We start from the raw sequence: 22,364 nt of genomic DNA, 5'->3' as shown, positions 1-22,364 counted from the left end.
CAACTTCACAATAGAACTTGTTAGATGTTGTTCTATCCCAACCATCATCCACGAAGTCAGTAACTCCTTCAGCTCCATTTGCTCTAGGTGAGCATTGTTTGACACACCTTGACTGGATATTTGTTGAATAGGTCTATAAAAATTGTGATCGGCATGCAAACATTTATTTTGACAATTGTAGTAGCAATGCCTGACTGTAAAGATTGTTGTACCTCCGAGAAAAGTTTGACTCTATATGTTTTTGTAACACTGCCACAGGAGGAATCGGCTAATCCATAGTATTCCATGCTAGGAGCTCTTGTTTCTTCAATACGCCATAAGTGTTAACCTTGTCCAACAACAACTGGTAAAAGTGATCATAGAAAAATATACCTGTTTGAGCTACCTGTGTTGCAAGTCTTCCTTGGTATTGCAATTCTCCAATTTCTCCATGCGACACATCCAAAAAGCCTAAAATGCATTCCATAGGATGCCATTCCTCATAGGATGATGGGTATATATCTGAAACAAAAAACAAAAACATCCTAAATTAGTCAGAAAGCAACATTGTTTTGGTTATGTAGTATGAAGATTCAAAAGAGATACTCATGATTGGGTCTGTGCTATGGAAGATAATCCGGATAATCCTGTAGTACCAGTTCCTTTTGCATATAGACATGGTGAATTCATATTTCTTTTATACATTTTTTCCCATCTATTATCCTGAAATCTTTCAACCTACCCTTCCAAGCTGCCAGAAATGTATTGCTTGACCATGGTTTCTTTCTCCTGTTGGGCTCGATTAGCCAACTTCCTTTTGACACAACCATTCTTTGCTAATAACCACATGTAATGACCTTTTTGGCAATCTCTATAGAAGATATAGAGCAAACAAGTTGACGAGGCAAAGTGCTCACCTCTATATCTTCATTCTCTGCATTGTTTTCCACACAGCATTTTGCACAAGCACGATCATGGTTTCCTGTAGCCGTTGAAAAAGTACAGAAGATGTTCCAACACAAAAGAATGGACAACCTAATGAAACGTAGCAAGAAAACTTGTTTAGGAGTGAATATGTTTTTTGAAACATTTCTTTTTCAAAGATGATGTATCACATTTATTGTGAAAGAATCTCGCCAAAATCTAAAAAGAATCACTTCATTAAATTTGCTTGGTCATATTTACATAAAATATTATTTTTCTTTTTTATTTTGTTGAATTTCTCTTTTGTTTTGCAAATTGTCTAACATTACGCTGGCCCTTCTCTGATTGGTGGAGAGGGATTTTTGGTTTGGCCAAAAGGTCCCAAAATGAGCTCCCTTTTTTCCTAATGTCTGTATAGAGTCGAGGTGACCAAATCCAAATCTATGGAATGCTTGGTTTGGGTGGGCCATTCATTGTTTAGAATTCATTTTTCCTTGGGCAATAAAATATCCCAATCTGGTTCTAGTCTGTCCTCCTCATATGAAGAGTTATTGTTTGCAAATCTTGCCCATTCACGCATATGGTACATTTGGCACATCATTTGCCAAATAGACTGTCTATTTGCTCGAAGGTAAATGAGCCAAGAATGTATGGGCTCTCCATTTAATATCCAAGACATATTTGGCCATCCAATTCTAACATGGGATAACTTCTTCTTTCATTTCTCTTGCATTCATGACATGGAAAATACCTTCCACAAGATCATTGTTGCTATAATAAGACACATTGAATAAGCTGAGGGACTTGGACACACTACCATTGAATGAAATCAAGGCTAAACATGAATCCTAAAGTGTTGGTTTACCCATTCTTGCCCAGTTTCATAAGATAAGGCTTAAATCAGCTCCTGTTGTCAAGTAAATATAACAAAGGAAAAAGATGGTTCATGGCAAGGAATCCAAGGTACACCCATCCTGGTGTTATATAATCCTCATTTTCCCAGTTTCCAGCCATGTGGCTAGCTTGAATTAATAGCCTCTTAGATTGTTGTTGAGTTTTTCCCGCATGAGCTAGAGCTTCAATCCGAGCTAGCTTTTGCTTCTCTTTCTCCTTTTGTTTCCTTTGTTTAGCTTCATGGATTGCTGCAAGCATGGTTTCCGTAAAGTGGTCCATAAAAGTCACAGAATCATTCTCCCATTTACATAGGAGTCAAAAGGTATTCCATGCAAGGTTTCTAATCTGGTTGAGCCAGAATTAATGAGCTCACAAATTCTAAATGGACCCATGCACATCTTGAGTTTCCTTTTATTTCATTTCAGTATACCAAGTCACCTTCCTTGAACTCTTGTTTGCTCAAGTGGTTGTCAAACCATTTCTTTATTCGAAGCTTTTCTCAACATACTGACACTGAGAAAAATTAGACAACAATAGAAAGAGAAGGACTAGCTATGGTTTATATCATGAAGAAATACAAGAATTATTTATTGGCTAACTAGTTTGTTTTCTTTGTCGACCATCAGGAAGTTCTATATTTGGTGAACAAACCTTGTACTACATGACACATCACTAGATGGTTACTTATTCTTTTTGAATTTGCCTTCATAGTCACAATTAAAAGGGTTCATTACATGTACATACTAAACATCTTTCAAGAATACCAAATGGAGACCCACCAGTAGGTGTGGATGATGACCTTCCCTATGCTTCTTTATTTAAAATTGACCATGTGCCTGAATGGAGTGATAAAATAGCTCATTTCTTAGTAAATGGACTTCCTACAAATCATCCTATAAACAAGGAAAAATCTAGATGCCTTATCAAGAAGGTTGTACCCTATCAAATGATAGCAGGAATGCTTTATAAGAAGGGTCAAGATGGAATCATGAGAAAATGTGTTCATGAAGATGACTTTGTTGCCATTCTTGAACAAGCCCATTCAAGAATAATTGGAGGACATTTTGCAGGTGATACCACTACACGCAAGGTTCTCTTGGCAGGACTTTGGTAGCCTACACTCTTTGGTGAGCCAACTAAATTTGTTAAATGATGCGATGAATGTCAAAGGTTTACCATGGTCCAACAGAGAGATCGCATGCTTTTAACCCCAATTATGAAAAATGGGGCATTGACTTTGTCAGACCTATTAACCCAACAGCTACTAAAGGATCCCAAGCACAATACATTATAGTCGCAACACACTACTTTACTAAGTGGGGTGAAGCCAAAGCTACACAAAAAGATGATGCAAAGTCCACATCTGAATTCCTTTATGAACATGGCTTCACCCCACTTTACTAAGTGGGGTGAAGCCAAAGCTACACAAAAAGATGATGCAAAGTCCACATCTGAATTCCTTTATGAACATGTGTTTACTCATTTTGGCTGCCCACTAGAGATAGTGAGTGATCGTGGTAGCCATTTCATAAACGAAGTGATAGAATTCTTGCTCAAAGAATTCCTTATGGTACATAGAAAATATACACCTTATTATCCACAAGCTAATGGCCAAGTAGAGAGCACAGACAAGACGTGTGCAATTCTCACTAAAACCATAGAGGCATCCCCCCGAACAGATTGGAAACACAAATTACATATGTTGCTTTATGGTTCTACCGTACAACTTACAAGATAGTTATTGACAGTACACCTTTCCAACTAGCACTTGGGCTTGATGTAGTAATGTTATTGGAATATATTTTTCCAAGCCTTCGAATATTTTCTCGTATGGAAATCCCTTTTAAAAAAGACTTATTAAAATGGAAGAACTCAATGAATTGAGATTGAATCCTTCTTACAGATTAATGGTTAAAAAGTTACGATGCAAGGAGTGGTTTGATAACCAACTCAAAGATAAAAACATGAACAATGGAGACATGGTACTTATGTATAGTGTCAAAAGTGGAAAAAGAAAACTCAAATATAGAGGTTTAGGTCCCTATAGAGTTTCACAAATCACTCCCCCAAGGGACATTCCAAATTGAGACCTTGGATGGACAAGAAATGGTGGATTTTTCAATGGTAGCAAACTAAAATGCTACTATGGACAACTCACCCAGGATACGCTCTATCAAATCCACAAGAAGAAAGAAGAAAAGAAAAAAACAAGACAACGAAATGCACAAAGCACGACTTGAAGCATTGGCTCAACAAAAAAGAACCAAAGAGGACAAAGACCTGATAGTGTATAGATATCTGTTCATAAAGCTGAATTTATGAGTCTCAATAATAAAGACTCGTATGTGGAACCAGCTCGTCCAGAGCTAGAGATTCCCGAACCAGACCATATGGCAGCATGGCTAGCCATATGGCAGCATGGCTAGCCTTGGTGATACAGGAGCTAGTCATAATGTAATGTCATTGGAAACATGGACCTCATTAGGTCACCCAAATCTTAAACCGTTCGATAACAACAGTTGCTGCTGCAGTCAACAATGTCAAACAAGGATTGTAGGAACCCTTGAAATCGAGTTTATTATTGGGACTAAACGTGCATTTTGCAAATTCTATGTGACCCGTGTAGGAACAATTGAAGAAAACATCATACTAGGGAGAACATGGATAATGGCCACGGATTGTATGGTCAATTGGACAAAAAGAGCGACAACCATATCATATTGCAAAATGACAAAGTGATTGTACCATTGGAGTACAATACTAACCAAAACCATTCAATCTCCCAAACTTCCACCTCCAAAAATAATAACACAAGTTAGCTAGGTTTTAAACCTAACAAAAATACTAAAGTTGTTGTGCCGACAAAAACCATAAACCTTAATGAAGAACCAAAAACTTGCCAACAAGAACAAAAATTAGAACCTAGGCAACCAACAAAATAATTACCTAAACAAGTCTTGAAAAAAGTATGGATACCAAAGAAAATCTTGGACCATCATAATAGATACAATGCCATACCTAAACCATGGCGACCAAACACCTCATCCAAAGGTACTCCATACATCCAAAAAATTCCAGCGAAAAGTGAAGCCTTGACCAAGACATCCAAATTTGGATACCAACCAAAGTCCTTGCAGCAGCCTAGAGTATTATGAAGGCCACTCTAACATTTGGATCTCGAAGAGAACCTCTCCGTCAAGGCCTAACCTTTCTTTACAAAGAGTAACCAAGATGGAGTGGAGAGACCAAAGGCTACAAAATATGTTGTAGATGATTCCCAAGACTTAAAACATCTACAAATACCTGCAAAAAATTCAGAAGTAGTCATACGCGTCTCTATTACCGTCATGGAGCCACATCATCAATATTAACATGTAGATTTACCAAAATTCACACAAAGCCCATGTGCCACACCACAAATTCAGCTTGCCAGTTTGCAAACCGAAAGTCAAGTCAAATTCACTAACAAATCCAATGACCATGACAACTGAAGTATTATCATGAGCAAGCGATTTAACGCTTCGGTTCCTTAAACCTCTAAACCTTAGCAACAATGTAAATACGTAACATAAAACTTAAAAATAATTGTCTAAAAATTTAATACTAGAAATTAAAATAAGTCTCTAAAAACAAAATCTCAATCTTCTATGACTTTTATTACTACAAGCCGTGAATATGAACTTCTCATGGGTAGATATACGAGTGTCCTAATCATTGACTCGAATCGTACAAAGTGGTTCTACCAATGGAAGAGAAATATTCCTCCATTTCAAACCTGTTCTCATTACTTTTATGCATCATTAAGAGAAAAGTGTTATGAAACTGCATTTGTGAATCTTTTTTGTTTTCTTCCTTTTGCCCCATGCTTAGTTTGTGAGAGTTGCATGCTTCCTGCACAACATCCTTTTTGTGCTGGGAATGTAGAGCTTTAATCTAGACGCTATGGGACATGACTCCTTCAATCATTGGTAAGAGAAACCCCACAAAGACATGATGATATAAGTGTAGTCTACTCAGTGAGAGGACCCTATCAACTAAGAACGAAACAAGAACTCATAGAACAATGAAGAACAAATAAAAGATATGCAATGACTCCAATGTTCTATGAGATAACGCTACCACCTATATGTCATTTTAGGAGCATAGTACAAGAATTCCTTGAGCACTTAACTGAAGATATATACTTAGATTACTTGCCGCCGATAGTTTCCATGCCATTCTATAGACAAGCAATCACACCATTAACTAGTACAAACAAAGAAACCTATGTAGTAGAGACCAAAGACGATGCACATAGTGAAGTTGATTCAGAACCCACATATTGACTATGGCTATCTGATGATGAATTGTTAGTGTCAGTGTTTATTTTTAGAAGATCAGCATAGATCACAAACACAGGACTACATAAAAAAATCAACACTTCAAAACCTACCAGGTGCATTCAAATCTACAACTCACAAAATTTTAAAATTCATGTTTTAGTCATTTTTTGAGTGCCTACATTATATCATCTTATGACTGGTAATATTCTTCTAGTTATTAGTTCGATGAGCATCAAAGTATATTTCTCTCTAGACAAAAAGTCCTAGTCCAATACTTACATAAACTATGCCAAAAGAGTATGCCAAGTACTTCCCTCGTCTTTAGTTTGCCGTCTCTAATTAGAGAAAAGACTTCTAAGTAATTCGCATATATAAAAATAGACTAAATATGTTAATTAAAAAAACCCCAAAAGAGAGAGAGAGAGAGAGAGAGAGAGAGAGAGAGACCAAAAAAAACCATCACCATGTAGATCTTGGTAGGTCATTCGGTTCATTTTATAGACCTTGGGGCCATAGCCGTGATCTTCATGGGGTGGGACCTTGTGTTTTTTTTTTTGAAAGAAAAAAAAACATCGTCGTAATGAGATACTTAGCAGTTCTTATAAACTCTTGGTGGAGATATTGCTTTGATCTCTACGAGGTGGTACTTTATAACTACATACTTATTTCAAAAAAAACATAAATAATAACATAGATACAATAATAATAATCACTTAGCGATCTATTTAGAAGCTTCACAATAGCTAGAGATGACTTCACATTAGTGATGTTGGGTATTGTGCAATCTATACATGCATGTAAATGAGTCCTAATTTAGTTGTAGTGTGGGGCTCAAGTTAGGGTTTCCTAATTTTAGGAAAAGCAAGGCTTTCATGCCTATATATATGTAATTATTTTCATTAATAGAATGAGACTTTCACGTTCTTCATCTCAACATGTCTATTAGAGAAAAGGTCTCCATCTCCAAGGTCTAACAGTGGTGTCAGAGCCGGAGATTCCTATAGCAGCCTGGTAGCTAGCTGATAATTATTCGCCTCTCTTGTCAACTTTTGCAATTCGCCCAACAGATTTTTACGGTTTTTATTTGTCAGGATGGGGAAAGTTTATCCAACTGTCAGCGACAAGTACCTGTATGCAATGGACAAAGCCAGGAGGAAACTGCGACAAAGCCAGGAGGAAACTGCTCCCATCATCGTTCGCCTTGCATGGCATGGGGCTGGAACTTATGATGTGAAAACCAAGACTGGTGGGCCTTTTGGAGCTATCCGCAACGATGAGGAGCTGGCACATGGAGCCAACGCTGGGCTTTATATTGCTTTAAAGCTTTTGGAGCCTATTAAAGAGCAGTTCCCAATTCTGTCATATGCAGACTTCTATCAGTTTGCTGGAGTTGTTGCTGTTGAGGTAACTGGTGGTCCAGACATCCCATTTCATCCTAGAAGAAAGGATGTACCTGAAAGTCCGGAGGAAAGCCACCATTGCTGCCAAAGCGTACTGCATGATCTGCTCAACCAGCTTCTGTCCCTACCAATCCATGTCGTAGAATTTTGCTACAACATGATTGTCAAGCAAGATGCATGCGGAGTTATAGAAGGCGTACGATGCAAATCCAGTATTTGGTGATTTTGTAAGTTATGGTTGTTGTCAGTATTGTTAATATTGTTGTGAGTCTGCTCTAGTCATTATCTGCTTGTTATTAAGCAGTGTACACCACACCTCTGGTATATTGAGGGGGGACACTTACTCTTTGTTGCAGATGATGATTTGTTGCCTAGGGAACTCTCATAAATGTGTGAGTTTGTCAGACTCTTGTCATGTTGTTGTACGGGTGTGTTGTTGTACAGGTATAGACACTGCCCATGTATGTGCATGTGGTAAGACCACCCATGTCTTTGTTTGAATCTGTTGTCCACCACCTAACTGGTTGTAAGAGAGGAGTACACATACACCTTATGTAAAAAAGGGGGGGCTCCTACTCGTAGTTGTTGGGATGGTTTGTCTTGTCATGTTCACTATCAAAAGTTGTACATGTTTAGCTTGAGGGGGGATTGTTGGGTATTGTGCAATCTATACATGCATGTAAATGAGTCCTAATTTAGTTGTAGTGTGGGGCTCAAGTTAGGGTTTCCTAATTTTAGGAAAAGCAAGGCTTTCATGCCTATATATATGTAATTATTTTCATTAATAGAATGAGACTCTCACGTTCTTCATCTCAACATGTCTATTAGAGAGAAGGTCTCCATCTCCAAGGTCTAACAAGTGATACAGGATTGAGACTAAAGCATAACTAGAGACATACACTTAAAGTGTTGTCGAAGGATAAGATTTGGATCACTTTTTGTATTACTCTTTTCTAATAATTAGAGAAATTCTACGTTATCTTATAGTCTATTTAAAAAAAACATTATTGCATGTTAAAGTATTGCACTGTATTATAAAGTTTTCAATATCTAGAGAACACTTTACAGGTTTAAATGTTGCATTACAAATTACGAACAACTTCGGCATACACAAGCTCTACAGCAACGTCCCAACAAGTTGGCCCTCACAACTACACCTTTATAATCGACATAAGTTACACGAGGATACGATCACCATCAGGAAGGGAGGCATGTTAATTACTCCACTTAACATGGCCTTGACCATTCTATTTTTGTAGTACATTCTGCCAACTTATGTTGCCGTCACTTTATTTTTGCACTAAAAAGACGTTCTTTTATTTCAAAAGACGCAACATTTTGTATAACGATAGCTGTACTTTATGAGTGCAACCTTGCACTGCGTTTATTATAAAACAGGAAAAGCCTTAGACTTCATATGTAACATCTTAGGCTAGTAGAAGGCTGGACTATATTTAAGTCATGGCCAACCAAGTGTGAATACTAGTCGCATGTACATAAGTCAATTTCTCAATAAGCAAAGCATAATCATTCCCCTTTGCAATAGATTATATGTGACCTCTCTCTCTCTCTCTCTCTCTCTCTCTCTCTCTCTCTCTTGCATGTGACTTGTAATCTTGCATTGCATGATGGAGTGCGATTGTGATTAGGATATGATTAGTGATTTTCATTTACATAATCTTTTCTTTTTCAACAAAGTCTCTTCTTACTTTCATCATAGTAAGATTAAGCACACTCTTTACATCCAATTGTCTATGGAGCTCTCCGTTGTGACAACAAAGTGAGGATGGAGATGATCAGCTAGGCACCCACAAGAGGAAATTATAGATTACCACCACTTGCGGTGAAAGACAAGGTGAGTGCTTCTAATTAGCAACCACTTACTTCCCAATCAAAAAAGAAGGTGAAACTGGTTAGCAATGGGCTCTAGCCCAAATGAACAGATCCAAGTTCAAACCATGGTGTGTGTGAGTTGCACCCTGAGCTTCCAAAAAAAAGGGTGGTGGAATTGGAAAGAATCTAGTTCTCTCAAAAAGCAAGATCCACATGTCAGTTTTCTTTTCACTAGCAACACCTTAGAGCTGAAGTACCACATGGAGTAAATGACTGAGCAGTCCAAACGGAGATATAATTGCTACATGTCAATTCTTCAAGTTGTTGGTCCTCAACTAATCCAAGGAGAGCTATAAATAAGATAGCTTCACTAATCTCAACACAAGGCCAAGTGAAGCAAGTATCCTCAACTACTTCCAAAGGGTCCACCACATAACAACTCATTACCTTGCAACATTTGAGAGCATGTTCAACACACATCCTTCCTTGCTACTATTTCCACTGCTACCCAAGAAATATCTAGAAGCAAAAAGATGTCTTTAAAGGATTGTTGGAGAACAAGCTCAAGCAAGTCTATTTATCAAGGATGGAACCTACAACAGGAAGGAAGGAAAGCGCATCAACACATTTTGGAGCTCAATTTTGTCATGCATGTCCTAGTATTTTGTAAGAGCATAAGCAAATTCTTTTGCCAAGAGTCTAATGAAAAGTTCATGTATAATGATGAGTTCATGGATTATTTGCAAACGCTACGTTTATAAAGCCAACTCAATTTGTGGCATCTTTTAAAGAGGTTGAGCGATTCGAAATGGGGCACAGGTACTTGTTTGTAAGTCCAAGTGGATGATATGTTTAATAGAAGTCGAAGGTCCAATGCTTTAAAATGCAGAAAGTCGAAATAAATCAAATTGCATGGAAGCCCAATCGTACCACCAACCAAAACCAAAAGCTCGATGTACAGGAGACACAAGATCATGAAAAAAAATCATGGTTAGTCCTGGAGTTTAAGAGAACCCAAACTAAACCTCAGTATGTAATGTAGAGCTCAGAAACCAACCAATAACTCTACCCTTTGCTATGATTTTAACAAGCTTGTTCAACACAGCCTTGATGCCCTTGGAAAGAACCACCACCTACACCTGCCTTGGACAAGAAAAAGAAGAGCTTGGCTACTATATGTACAAGCAAAAGGGCCAGTAGGCTGCTCCCCCTTACATGCATCCACTCTGAAAGCTTACCCTTTCCTTACCATTTCCTTTTCAACCTGTCGCTTGCATTGATGTACAGCTTTGCATTGCTGGTGGACAGTCCATATTGTGAAAGGTTGAAGATGAATATGTTAATCAGATAGCCATGGGATGTCCTGCGTCTCGGTATCTTCGGCCCGGTTGCCCTTTTCTATGAGCTCCTGCTGTATGAAGCCACTATCCTCTTCATGATCCGGCTCGCCATCTTCGTCTGCATCTTCCTCATCATCAGGCTCGCTGTAAACATCATCATGCTGCTCTTCATCTTGTGCATCCTTATATGACTTCTTCTTTCCTAGGTCTTCCTTGGCTTTTGGGCTCTCGCATATGCATTCATCGGGATTCTCAAAGAATTGTCCACTCCCTGGCCTCAATTCATTTGGTTCTCCCATGAACCCCTTCTGTACCTTATGTAACTTTGATGCAAAACCATCCCATGTCATGTTGGGCTTTGCGAGAAAAAGCGCTCCAAGCCTCTTTGCATTTGGTCGTATTGTGCGTTTGTGACCAAAATAACGCCTGTAAGTCGTGTGTAGAGATCACTCAGTCAAAGCCATTGCATTCACATGTCCACCATACACACACACAAGCAAAATAACTAAGGAAACCAAGACAAACCTGCGTCCAGCGAGGATGCGTGCCATGTTGCCATTATTGTTAGTGACAAAAACATCACTCTCGTCACACACTATATAGTCTATGGCTGCCATGCGTGAAGAATAGTCGACATAGGGCTGGAGCTCTTCCTTAGTTGCCAGAGAATCCTTTGTATAGTAATTAGGAAACAGTGCTTTAAGAGGAGCCAGAGTACTCTCGCCACCATAGACTTCCCCTGATGCAACATAGAGATGCGAATCACTGCCAAATCCCAGTGCTCGTAACATTAATCCGACCTCTTCTGGAGTAAGAGGACATTTCCCATTCCGTCTCTCCCTCGCTGGATTACTTCGCTGGAATGTTTCAAAAGTGTCAAGATAAGTGTCAGGCTTAGATGTTGCTGCACATGTATCCCGCAACTAGTTTGCTTTTGACTTACATGTAGTGATTTCCATCGCTTGCGAATCAAACCAAGCTCTCTTAGTTCCACATCACCACCACCATAGTAGCAGCCAGAGAACGCCAGCATGTCAGGCTCAAATCTGCATAAAAGCCAGGATACTATGTTACTCTTCTTTATAGAAGTAAAATATAGTGTCCTAACATGATAAACAATGTGTATGCATACATACCTACATACACTTACAAATGTATATATGTTACCTACATACACATACAAATGTATATACATACATACATACACGTGTGTGTGTGTGTGTTGGGGGGGGGGGGGGGGGGGGATGCACACGCACACGAAAAGATATACATGTATGTATGTATGACATACAAATTTATCCCTGGAACCGCATTTGCCTTGTAACTATGATGCTTATTTAACTGTTTAGTGTAATGGCAAAACAAACCCCAACTTCTCCAAGGTTTACTTTTGTTGTTTGCTTTCGGTACCTCAAATGAAGCGCAATATATCGCCCACTCCTCTGCCTCAACCTTCCCACCAAGGTATCACCCATTGCTTTGATAGCTGTAGTAAAACGCAGGGCATTATAATTTACCCTGCAGCGAAGCTTTTGTAAATCCTTCTCCAACCTATTTGAAAGCCTATAGTCAAATTTTGTTAAACGAATCACCTGCAGGGGACACCATTTAATAAGTTTCTAAACCGATAATAATTCACTTCTTTTGTCAACTTTGCACACACAAAAGAAAACAAAGAGAGAATGAATGACAGTAAAAAGTATAAGACCATGAATAATGAAGCCCAAAACTCCAGCTGGCCTAGAGACGCTCACATCGGTGACAAAGGGTGTGAATGAGGTCAGCCCATATAGGGCAGATAACTCTTGTCACATGCACACATCTGGACATATTTAACCCTCTATTTTTGGCTAGATTAGGAGCTTTTTTAGGCATCGAACAGTTCTTTTTATGGGATTTTTGGTAATTTTCTATCCAAGGACCTGACCGGCAGCAATCAGGTATTGGTAGGGGAAATTCCAAGAGTTTATAAATACACTAGGGCAGTTCATAGTGAAGCCATCTAATCCCTCATAGGTGGGACAAGTAATTGGCGGACCTTTTCAGGTATTGGAAAAGATTGGTGAGGTGGCCTATCGCTTGAAGCTACCAGAACACTGGAGGATTCACAATGCATTTCATGTGAGTCTACTTAGACCTTTCCATGGGGATGTGCCTGAGGCATAGTCACAGGGGACGGCGGGGACGGCGCCTAGGAACGCGGGGACGCCGTCACGGTACGGCGCAGGGACGGGGACGGACGGGGACGGACGGACGTCCCCTGTCTGGCGTTTCAAACCGGGGACGGCGCAGGGGACGCCGTAGGGACGGGGGACGGCTGTCGGGGGACGGCAGATAGCCGTTGCGCCGGCCCGTTTCTGGCCGTTGCGCCCGTTTCCGGCCGTTGCGCCTGCGTGCCACGTGCCTGCCCCACTGTAGCCGTTTATGGCTGTTGGGCTTGGGCTCTACTAGCCGTTTATGGCTGTTGGGCCTTGGCCCTCTCTCTCTCTTGCCTATCTATATAAGAGCCCACAAGGCTACAAGCTGCCACACACAAGTTCATTGCTCATTGCTCATTGCTCAAGCTTCTTGAATCTTCTCAAGTTCTCTCGAGTCTCTTCCAACTTCCAAGTTCCAAGCTCTAGGGCCTAGGCTCTCACCTCTCCCTCAAGCCTCTTGAGTCTTGACTCTTCCAACTTCCAAGCCTCTAGGCTCTCTCTCTCTCTCTCTCTCTCTCTCTCTCTCTCTCATTCCTCAAGGCTCTCTCTCTCTCTCTCTCTCTCTCTCACACTCCTCAAGGCTCAAGAGTCAAGCGGCAAGCCATCTTCAACCATGGCATCCTCCTCACGTGCCGGGGCTTCTCGTAGAAGGACAACGGGATGGACATGGTGGGAGGAGGTAAACTACACCACATCCGTTCATGGAGGCGGTTCTCGGCCATGGGTATGCAAGCTTTGCCCGTACCGGCGAACGGGTGGCGCCGACAAAGTGCGAGCCCACCTCTTGCATGAGAGTGGGCATGAGGTGAGGTTTTGCACGAATGTCACGCCCGAGAAGAGACGGGAACTTCTTGACAAGCTTAGCGTCTACGAAGCGGTCGAAGCGACAAGAAGGACACCACGAGTGGCCGTGGATCCCCCGACGATGGGGAGAGGAACTCAAGCCTCTACCATGGAGTCATGTGGTGGATCGGGATCATGCACACCATCACCTTCGCCATCAAGTCGGAATGTTACTCCATCCACGACACCGGCACCCTCCATCTCCACGGCCTCTCAATCATTACGTGGCCCACGGCGACAATCTACACTTGGGGAGAATTGGAACCCCAAGTTGAAGGAGGAGGTGGATATGGCGGTGGCCCGCTTCTTCTTCCACGACCACATTGCCTTTCAAGCGGCTAGGTAAGTGCAATCGATCATTGCCAATTCATCATTCATGTTTTCATCATCCTAGTCTCCTTCTCATTAGTAAATTACTTTCTTGAATAGGTCGGAATACTTCAAGGTAATGGTTAAGAAGATTGGGGAGTATGGCTCAACCTATACGCCCCCCTCATCCGAGAGCTTGCGCACTACATTGCTCGACAAGGAGAAGCGCATTGTAGAGCAAGCGGCCGACAACACAAAGCGGCAATGGGAGAGGAACGGAGTCTCCCTCATTGTGGATGGATGGAGTGACACCCGCAAGAGGAGTATTCACGGCATGGTTGCATATTCCCGTGGAGAGATGTACTTCATCTCATCTCATGATGCATCCGGCACTGGGAAGAGCGCGGATGTGCTTGCGGCGGAGTGGGCTACCACCATGGAGATCGTTGGCCCCGAGCATGTAGTCGGCTTTGTTGCGGATGGGGAGCCTTCCAATAGGGCGGCGGGAGCTATTCTCCAAGGTATGTATGGACATGTCACGGTGTCCTTTTGTATGGCTCATTGCCTAAACAACCTCCTCAAGGACATCGGGGCATTACCATGGATCAGCCCGCTCATTGAGGAGGCCAACACCATGGTCTCCTTTGTCCTCAACCACCAAAGACTTCGGCATGAGTTCAACAAGAGGTCCTGTCTCTCTCTTCTCAAATATTCCGACACCCGGTTCGCCTACAACTTTCTCATGTTGGGCCGGTTGAAGGATTGTAGTGGTGCTTTGAGGGGGCTTTTCCTTAGCGACGAGTTTGTCGCCATGCAAGAGTCCCATACAAACACTGGCCAAGAGTGTAGGCTACGGGCGGATGACGCCTCTTGGTGGGAGCGTGTGAAGACCACAGATGCTATGGTGAGGCCCATAGTCCACCTGTTGAGGATTGTAGACGCTATGCAGCCATGCATAGGCAAGGTCTACGAGGCCATGGATCGCATGATAGAGAAGTTGAAAGACTTCGTGCCTGACGAAGACAGATACGAGGAGATCCATGCCTTGTGTCTAGGAAGGTGGAATTCCTACTACTCTCCATTGCATGCAGCAGCTTATGTGGTGGACCCAGAATTCCAAGGCAACAAGCAGGAGAGCGACCGGGAGGTGAGCGCTGGATGGAGGATCATCTTGGATCGTCTTGTGCCTGATGCATCGGTTAGGCGCAAGATCAGGGACCAGCTTTCGATGTACAGGTCGTTTCATGGCTCCTATGGCTGTCATGATGCACAGGTTGACCGCTCCAAAGTTGGTGCTGCTCTATGGTGGGAGGACTTTGGTTCAGATGGACCGGAGCTGCAGCAGCTTGCCATCCGCATACTTAGCCAGGCCGTCAGCTCCTCTTGCTTGGAGCAACTTTGGAGTACCTACAGCCACATTGCCTCTAGGAAGAGGAACCGACTCGGGGTAGAGCGTGCCAATGACCTTGTCTTCGTCAGCGCGAACTTGCGAATGCTTTGCAAGAGCATGACCAAGAAGGCAGATTCCTTCACCGAGTGGGAGATGAGTCAACAAGAAGAGCAACGGGAGGATGAGGTGCAGGAGCAGCATGCCAGTGAGGATGAGCTTGATGCTTCTTTGGCAGCCGCACAAGCTACCCATGACCATGAGGCGAGCACTTCACGTGGATGATCATTCATGGATCATGATTCATGGGCCTTACTACTTAGCTCTAGCCTCTAGCCTCCAGTCTTCAGCACTTTTTTGTCATTGACTCATTTGAGTCCGTCCTTGTATTTTCATTTTGCCTCCTTAAGGCTCCTGAGTCCCGACTCTTGAGTCATGACTCATTTTGTATCAGATATCTACTTAATTATTATCTTTGACTCAAAATCTTAGCATTTTAGTGTAAATTTGTGCTCATTTTGATGTGCTTCCAAAGTAGAATAAGTGCAAAGTAGAAAATTTTTTAAAAAAATTATTTTTTGAGTGCCGTTCCCTCCCCCGTCCCCGTTCCCTACTTATGGCCGTCCCCCGTCCCGTCCCCGTCCCCGTCCCCCGTCACCGTCCCCCGTCCCTTGTGACTATGGCCTGAGGATGTATCAGATGAGGCTGAGGAACTTGATGAGGTTCTTATTCCAGAGCAGATACTGGCACATAAGGAAAGAAAGGTACGAGGTAAAGTTTCCCGTCGCTATCTTGTGAAGTTCAAGAACTATTCACCGATGGATGTGAAGTGGATGGAGGAAGGTGACTTAACATATTTACCTCAGGTTTTGCAGCTTTATCTCGATGCCTTTGAGTTGGAGCCGACTCTTGTTATGGCTCATTCAAGTTTAGCATAGCATGGGTTTGGAGCATTGCCTGATGCTCAAGAGGGGGGTAGCACCTCCACTCCCTTGATACAGATAGGCTCAGATAACATCTAGAGGTCGCTTGGTGAAGCTTTTGTCTCACCCGAAGGTACTGATGGTGGCTGACAGTACATCTGTTTATGGGACTTCTATGATATATGTGTACTAGTCACATTGGATGTTGTGGTTGTGTATGGTTCACAGTGGTATACAACTTGGACTACTACTACACCATTGGTTTGCCGTGAATGTTGCTACATATGCATGGCTTAGAGAGATTGGGACGCTGATCTTGCCATATTGTACTTTTCACTTTGGATGTCTTGCTGTATCACCAGATTGCAATCGAGGACGCTTGCCATTTTTGAAGAGGGGGGTTATGTCATGACCCTGTGAAATTGGAACAGTAAAAGTGTAGGCATGGTGGTCGGTGAGCAAGATAAATTTTTAAAGATTCATACTTGGGTGTCCGGACAAAAAGGTAACATGTGTGGATAACCCCAAGTGTGAAGGGGGACCAAGGTATTAAACTTTATAAGGTTTATGAACCTTTTTAAAAACTTTAAGGGAGGGCCACTAGGATAATTATGGAGGGGCGGGCTATTCCACTTTTAGAGTACATGCCTCCTTCTCCATCTCTCTCTCTCTCTCTCTCTCTTGCTTTTGGAAGGGAACTGGTCGGCTGGCTGCGTGGAGAGAAAACGTACAGGTCGCCTGAAGGGGAACCGTACAGAAGAGCATCTGCAGGTGGGCCGTACAGAACATCATCTGCAGGTCAGCAGGTATAGGCTGGTACAGGCGGTGCAGTCCAGTTCAGCTGACGTAGGCGGCTGTAGGTATAGACTGGTACGGACAGGTATAGGTTTGTACAGGTGTTGCAAGTACAGACTGGTACGGACAGGTACAGGTTGCTGCAGATTTTCTGACATAGGCGGCTTCAGTTTTTCTGACGCAGACGGGTACAGGCGGTGCAAGCCAGTAGGCACAGGCAGCTGCTGACAGGTGGCTGTTGGTCAGTTGGCGCAGGCCGGCTGGTGAAGAACCGTACAGGGCAGTTGGTGCAGGCTGAACCCCTCTCTCTCTCTCTCTCTCTCTCTCTCTCTCTCTCTCTCTCTCTTTCTTTTCGTGAAATGGTGTTTTATATTATATGTAAAAAATGTACATCAGCCACATGGCTCACACAGAACCTATGGCCCCAAAAAAACCCCCACAAAAGATCGTCTAAAGGATCATGACCATACAAACCTGTACACTGATAAGAAAGCCTCCTAGCCAAATAAGCATCCCAGATAAAAGCATCAAAGATGAGCCAGCCGAGCCGCCGTAGACCATAACGAAATAACATCTGCATCCAGTAGCTGAGCTGAGAGAAGAGAAGAAAACTGCCAAAGCAGCAAACCGCGGATACGTAGAATGTGTCCATGTATTCCAGACAAGGAATCAAAGATGAACCCATTCCGTGTAGTCCAAATATGCCAAAGTCCTGTCCATCTAAGGAAATGGAATATCACAAGGTGACTGTCCGAAGTAATGACCTGAGGACAAATCCCAAATATCCACTGATGAGCCGAAATAGTAGACCTCTCTACTGCCTCCCAAACACGAGAGACAAAAGACCAAATCTGACGGGCCACTGGACAACTCATGAACAGATGCATAGCTATTTCAGTGCATGTCGTGCAGAAGAAGCAAGAGGCCAATGTAATTTTACGACGGCTGAGCTGATCCCGTGTAGATAACCCTCCCACCAACATCCTCCAAATGAAAACCTTACCTTGGTAAGGGAGTTTAGACTGCCAACCACGCATAAGAGTTTTCTGCCACCATGATTTAGACTTGTGCAATCCCCACACCTTATTGGCCTTGGCTGAAACCCAATCTTTCTCTGATACGAGCTTATGATAGACCTGGTTAGCTGAAAGTGATATCAAGTCACCAGATTTACATAGTGCCCAATCAAGCCAAGGCTGATCTGCAGATGGCCGAGGCAATGGAGTAAAAGGCTCAACTGCATGCATGATGTCAACCCATAGTGGCTGAAATGTCCGAGGAACCCTAAAGTGTTGCCGAATACGACGAAACGAATATGGCCTGTCACGACCAGGTATCACAGCATCTCGGATTCTAACCAAGCCTAACCTGACCATGCGGTTGAGTCGTATGCGTGAAGCAGCTCTGTCTGGCCAAACAATGACACGCGACTCCACAAATGTTTCGAACTGCAAAGAGTTCAAAAGTAGTCTTTAATGACCAGGATCCCACCGAGCCAATAGTAGAACTTCATGCCAGGAAAGGAGAATATGCGATAAAATGTGAGATGAGCGAATACGGACAGGATGTGCCGCATTCACAATGTCCCACCATGAAGCCTGCACACGTGTCCGTCCATGTGACAATCCCTCCAACTCAATCAAGTCACGAGCCAGGAATACCCAAGGCTGCTCCTGCAAACACATATCCTGAAAAGCGTCCACCTACGCGCCACCATATGCAAGCGGACATCCAGTAAAGCAGCCCCACCCATTCTTTTGGGCGTCATAATGTGATTCCAAGCTATCCATGTTTGACCCATAATATTTCCTTGCCTCTTCCACAGCATAAACCGAATGGGAGCAACCAAACGGAGAAGAGATTTGTGCGTCCAAGGTAGCTAAGGCAAAAAATAGGAAATCATGCTAAGCATAATAACCTGAGCTACCTTAACCCTCACGTGCATAGGCCACCCTTGAGCTTTCCAATACACAAATTTATGCGAGATCCGAGCAGAAATCCAAGCAAGAAGCGCTTGGGGGTCCACATCCACACCCACCGGATACCCAAGATGACGAACAATGTCTCTTGTATGCACCACACGGCCTTGCCATCCTAATGCCTCAAGATCAAATTCCGTACATACAATGAGGGCTGATTTTGTTGAATTTATTTTCAGCCCAGAAGCCAATGCAGAATTATTCCAAGCTTCCATTGCTCGATCTATATTGGCTTTTTCAGCCCTGAGAAACATAAAAGTGTCATCCGCAAGGGCTTGAGCAACCAATTGCTTGCCATGAGGGAGATGCAAACCAACCACTTCACCATGCGATGCCATAGCATCTAGGCGAGATAACATAGGATGAGTGGCAATGGCAAAGAAAAGAGGGCTAAGAGGACAGCCCTGTCGGAGAGAACGGGTGAGAGAAATACCATCCGAAAGTCCTCCATTGAGCATAATCCGCGTGATAGAGCCAGAGCCAAGTAAATGCACCAAATTAGCCATTTTGGGACCAAAGCCCATGGCTGTCATTAACAGAGAAAGGAAAGACCAGCTGACATGATCAAAAGCTTTTTCAAGATCCAGCTCCACCATCACAATCTCTTGCTTCTTTGCCTTGGCATAATCCACTCCAATTTGAACATTAAGAATATTATGCAAAATATTCCTGCCATGCACAAATCCATATTGATATGGATGAATAAGAGTAGGAAGCACCTTCTGCAAGGGATTGGCAAAAATCTTTGTAAAGATTTTATACATAATACCCATAAGTGAGATCGGGCACCATTGAGCCAAAGAAGTAGGCGAAGGGACTTTGGGCAACAAACGAAGTATGCTCAACTTCCAATCCCAAACCCTTTGACAAATAAGCGTCAAAGGCTATGCAAGCTGATCAACATATTTTCGGAAAAACTCATTTGTCAAAGCATCCCAAGCAGGGCTCTTTCCCATGGGAAGTTTGGAGAGAACAGCTTCCACTTCCCCTTGAGTAACAGGAGCATCAAGCTGAACCGCCACATCAGGGTCAACTTGATATCGTACTTCAGCAAACAATGACTCCCTTGCAGCCAGGACAGCTGGCGAGACATCCTCTCGAGGGGCAAGCAAATCTTCATAAAACCTGATGCAATGCTGAATAACCTCAGAAGGTTGAGTAACAAGGTTGCCTTGGGCATCCATCCGCCTAACAATATTCTCACGCATATGTTTTTGATGCAACTTATCATAGAAGCGATGAGATTGACAGTTAGCATCCCGCAAAGCATCAAGACGTGCAAGTAGTTTAAAGCGAACATATTGTGCTTCCTGCACCCTAGATAGCTCCTTTTTCAGCCATTCTATGGCATCCACAACTTCAGCATCCATAGAGTCAGTAAACATGAACGCTTGCAAGCCCTTTAAAAGCGACTCAAGAATAGCCACATGCTGTTTTTGTATAGAGGCATTAGCAAGACCATAATGTCGCGCTAATTTCCGAGTGTTGGTAAGGAACACTGGCCAAGCATGATAATCAGCCATGGACACTCTTGTGGAGAAATGTCGTATCAACTGACGCATATAAACATCAAAAACTTCATGCTCCAAAAAAGTGTGATTTAAGCGCAAAGGCAAGCGTCCCAACAAGCCTTTATATGCATCCACAGGATGATAGACCATTTCAAACACAAGCGGCCAATGATCCGACAAAACCTGTTGCTGATCAACCTTTATAGTAAGAACCTCTGGCAAAAAGAGATCTTGATGTAAAATATACATCCTATCCAATCTAGCATAAGGGCCCCGAAACTGTTATGAGGCATAAGTGTAACCCCTTTCATTTGGATGCAACCAAGACCACATGTCTTGTTTTAGCGACCTTGCTGCAAAAGCTTCCCACGTCATTCTCTCCGGGACATCCATTACAGAATGAGGCTTGCCCCTAGAGACACACATATTAAAGTCTCCCGTCACAAAGCCAGGATGAGAGATTGAAAGAGCACACAAGTCATTCCACAGCAAACGGCGTGCACGAGCATTATTTGGAGCATACACCCCTAACAACCATAAAGGCGGATCATCCCAAACAATCTGTATCACTAGAAATCTTCCATGAACATCTTGAATCACAAGAGAAGGCTGAAACTGCGAACGAACGACAAACATAACACCTGACTGCGAAGCAAGATGTCCGCTGTAGAAAACATGAAACCCCTTATATACATAGGCTTTGCCAGCCAACTTATGCTGCTTATGTTCAACTGCACACAAAACATCCCAACCATGACAAAAAGTTGTACGCCAAAGCCTGAATTGCTTTTGGCACGAAGAAATACCCTTTACATTCCATTGTACAATTTTCATAAGCCTTCCCAGAAAAGGAATCAACAAGGCCGTGTACTAGGCCCAGGACAATCTGCCAAATCACGAACCTTTTGAAGCATTGCATTTTTAGACATGGTATTTGTGATCTCAGACTGCCCTTGGAGTTCCCGAGCACGTGCCGAAGGGTAATGACCATCCCATGGCGAGATGACCTCACCCTTCGAACCAAACACAAGAGCATTTGTTGTTGTGCTTCTTTTGTTAGGCGACTTCTAATAGGATAGCATTCTACTCTATCCACCCCAAGAGCCCCTGTACCCTGAGAAAGTTGGTCTCCCGGCCTCTCAATCCTGGTTGTTGCCAGGCACCTAAACCCAAAGGGCGACCAACATATGTATGTAAGGGCCCTTGATGAGTACGCAAAGGCCTCTGCCAAACAGCATCTGAGAAATCCCCCCGCGGGGCAACAAATCGTGTCTTTTTACCACGTACTTCCACCCGTGGCTGCTCAACCTCATTCTGAACATCCACATGTACATCCATGTGCTGGGCATCATGTAAAGGAGCGTCATGCTCATCTTCCACGGGCAACTGCCCATCAACGATATCCTTGGTAGCAACAACTTGTTCTTTCTTAGGACATTCGGAGACAAAGTGGCCCATCTCACCACATTTGAAACAGTGGCCAGCAAATGTATCCCCACCTCAATTCATACATTAAAGGTTGCAGCCCAGCCATATTGACACGCAAATGTGTCATCCTAGGTCTCCCAGTATCCCACAACATGCATAGACGATTTCGGTTTCTAGATGTCATTCGAGGAACCACCAAGACATCACCGATACCTCGCATGAGACCTGGTAAAACATGCCAAAACATTGGTGGGAATTGTTTCACTTCAACCCAAACTGGGCAAGCCTGGCGCAACATA

General features: G+C 42.9%; 1 protein-coding gene and 1 pseudogene across 1 annotated transcript in view; one reads left to right on the top strand and one right to left on the bottom strand.

Annotated features, from left to right (window-relative positions):
- The first annotated feature begins 7,157 nt into the window (after positions 1–7,157).
- On the top strand, positions 7,158–7,757 carry LOC147608630 (L-ascorbate peroxidase, cytosolic pseudogene; annotated as a pseudogene).
- Positions 7,758–10,091: 2,334 nt separating this feature from the next.
- The window catches only part of LOC147608629 (protein ROOT HAIR SPECIFIC 17-like), a 63,906-nt gene continuing 51,633 nt past the window's right edge, over positions 10,092–22,364 (bottom strand). The window contains exons 7-10 of the mRNA XM_086788863.1: positions 12,103–12,284; positions 11,636–11,738; positions 11,218–11,549; positions 10,092–11,118 (exon numbers count right to left, since the gene is read on the bottom strand). Coding sequence (XP_086644989.1) covers positions 10,692–11,118; positions 11,218–11,549; positions 11,636–11,738; positions 12,103–12,284 — 1,044 coding nt within the window. The 3' untranslated portion in view covers positions 10,092–10,691. The remainder of the gene's footprint in view (positions 11,119–11,217; positions 11,550–11,635; positions 11,739–12,102; positions 12,285–22,364) is intronic.

The sequence above is a fragment of the Cibotium barometz genome, chromosome 53 (genome assembly GCF_041138505.1).
Source record: "Cibotium barometz isolate CiBa-2024 chromosome 53, ASM4113850v1, whole genome shotgun sequence".
Classification (NCBI taxonomy): Eukaryota; Viridiplantae; Streptophyta; class Polypodiopsida; order Cyatheales; family Cibotiaceae; genus Cibotium; species Cibotium barometz.
Note: the sequence above shows the minus strand (reverse complement) of the source record. Positions and strands in the feature narration are given on the sequence as shown.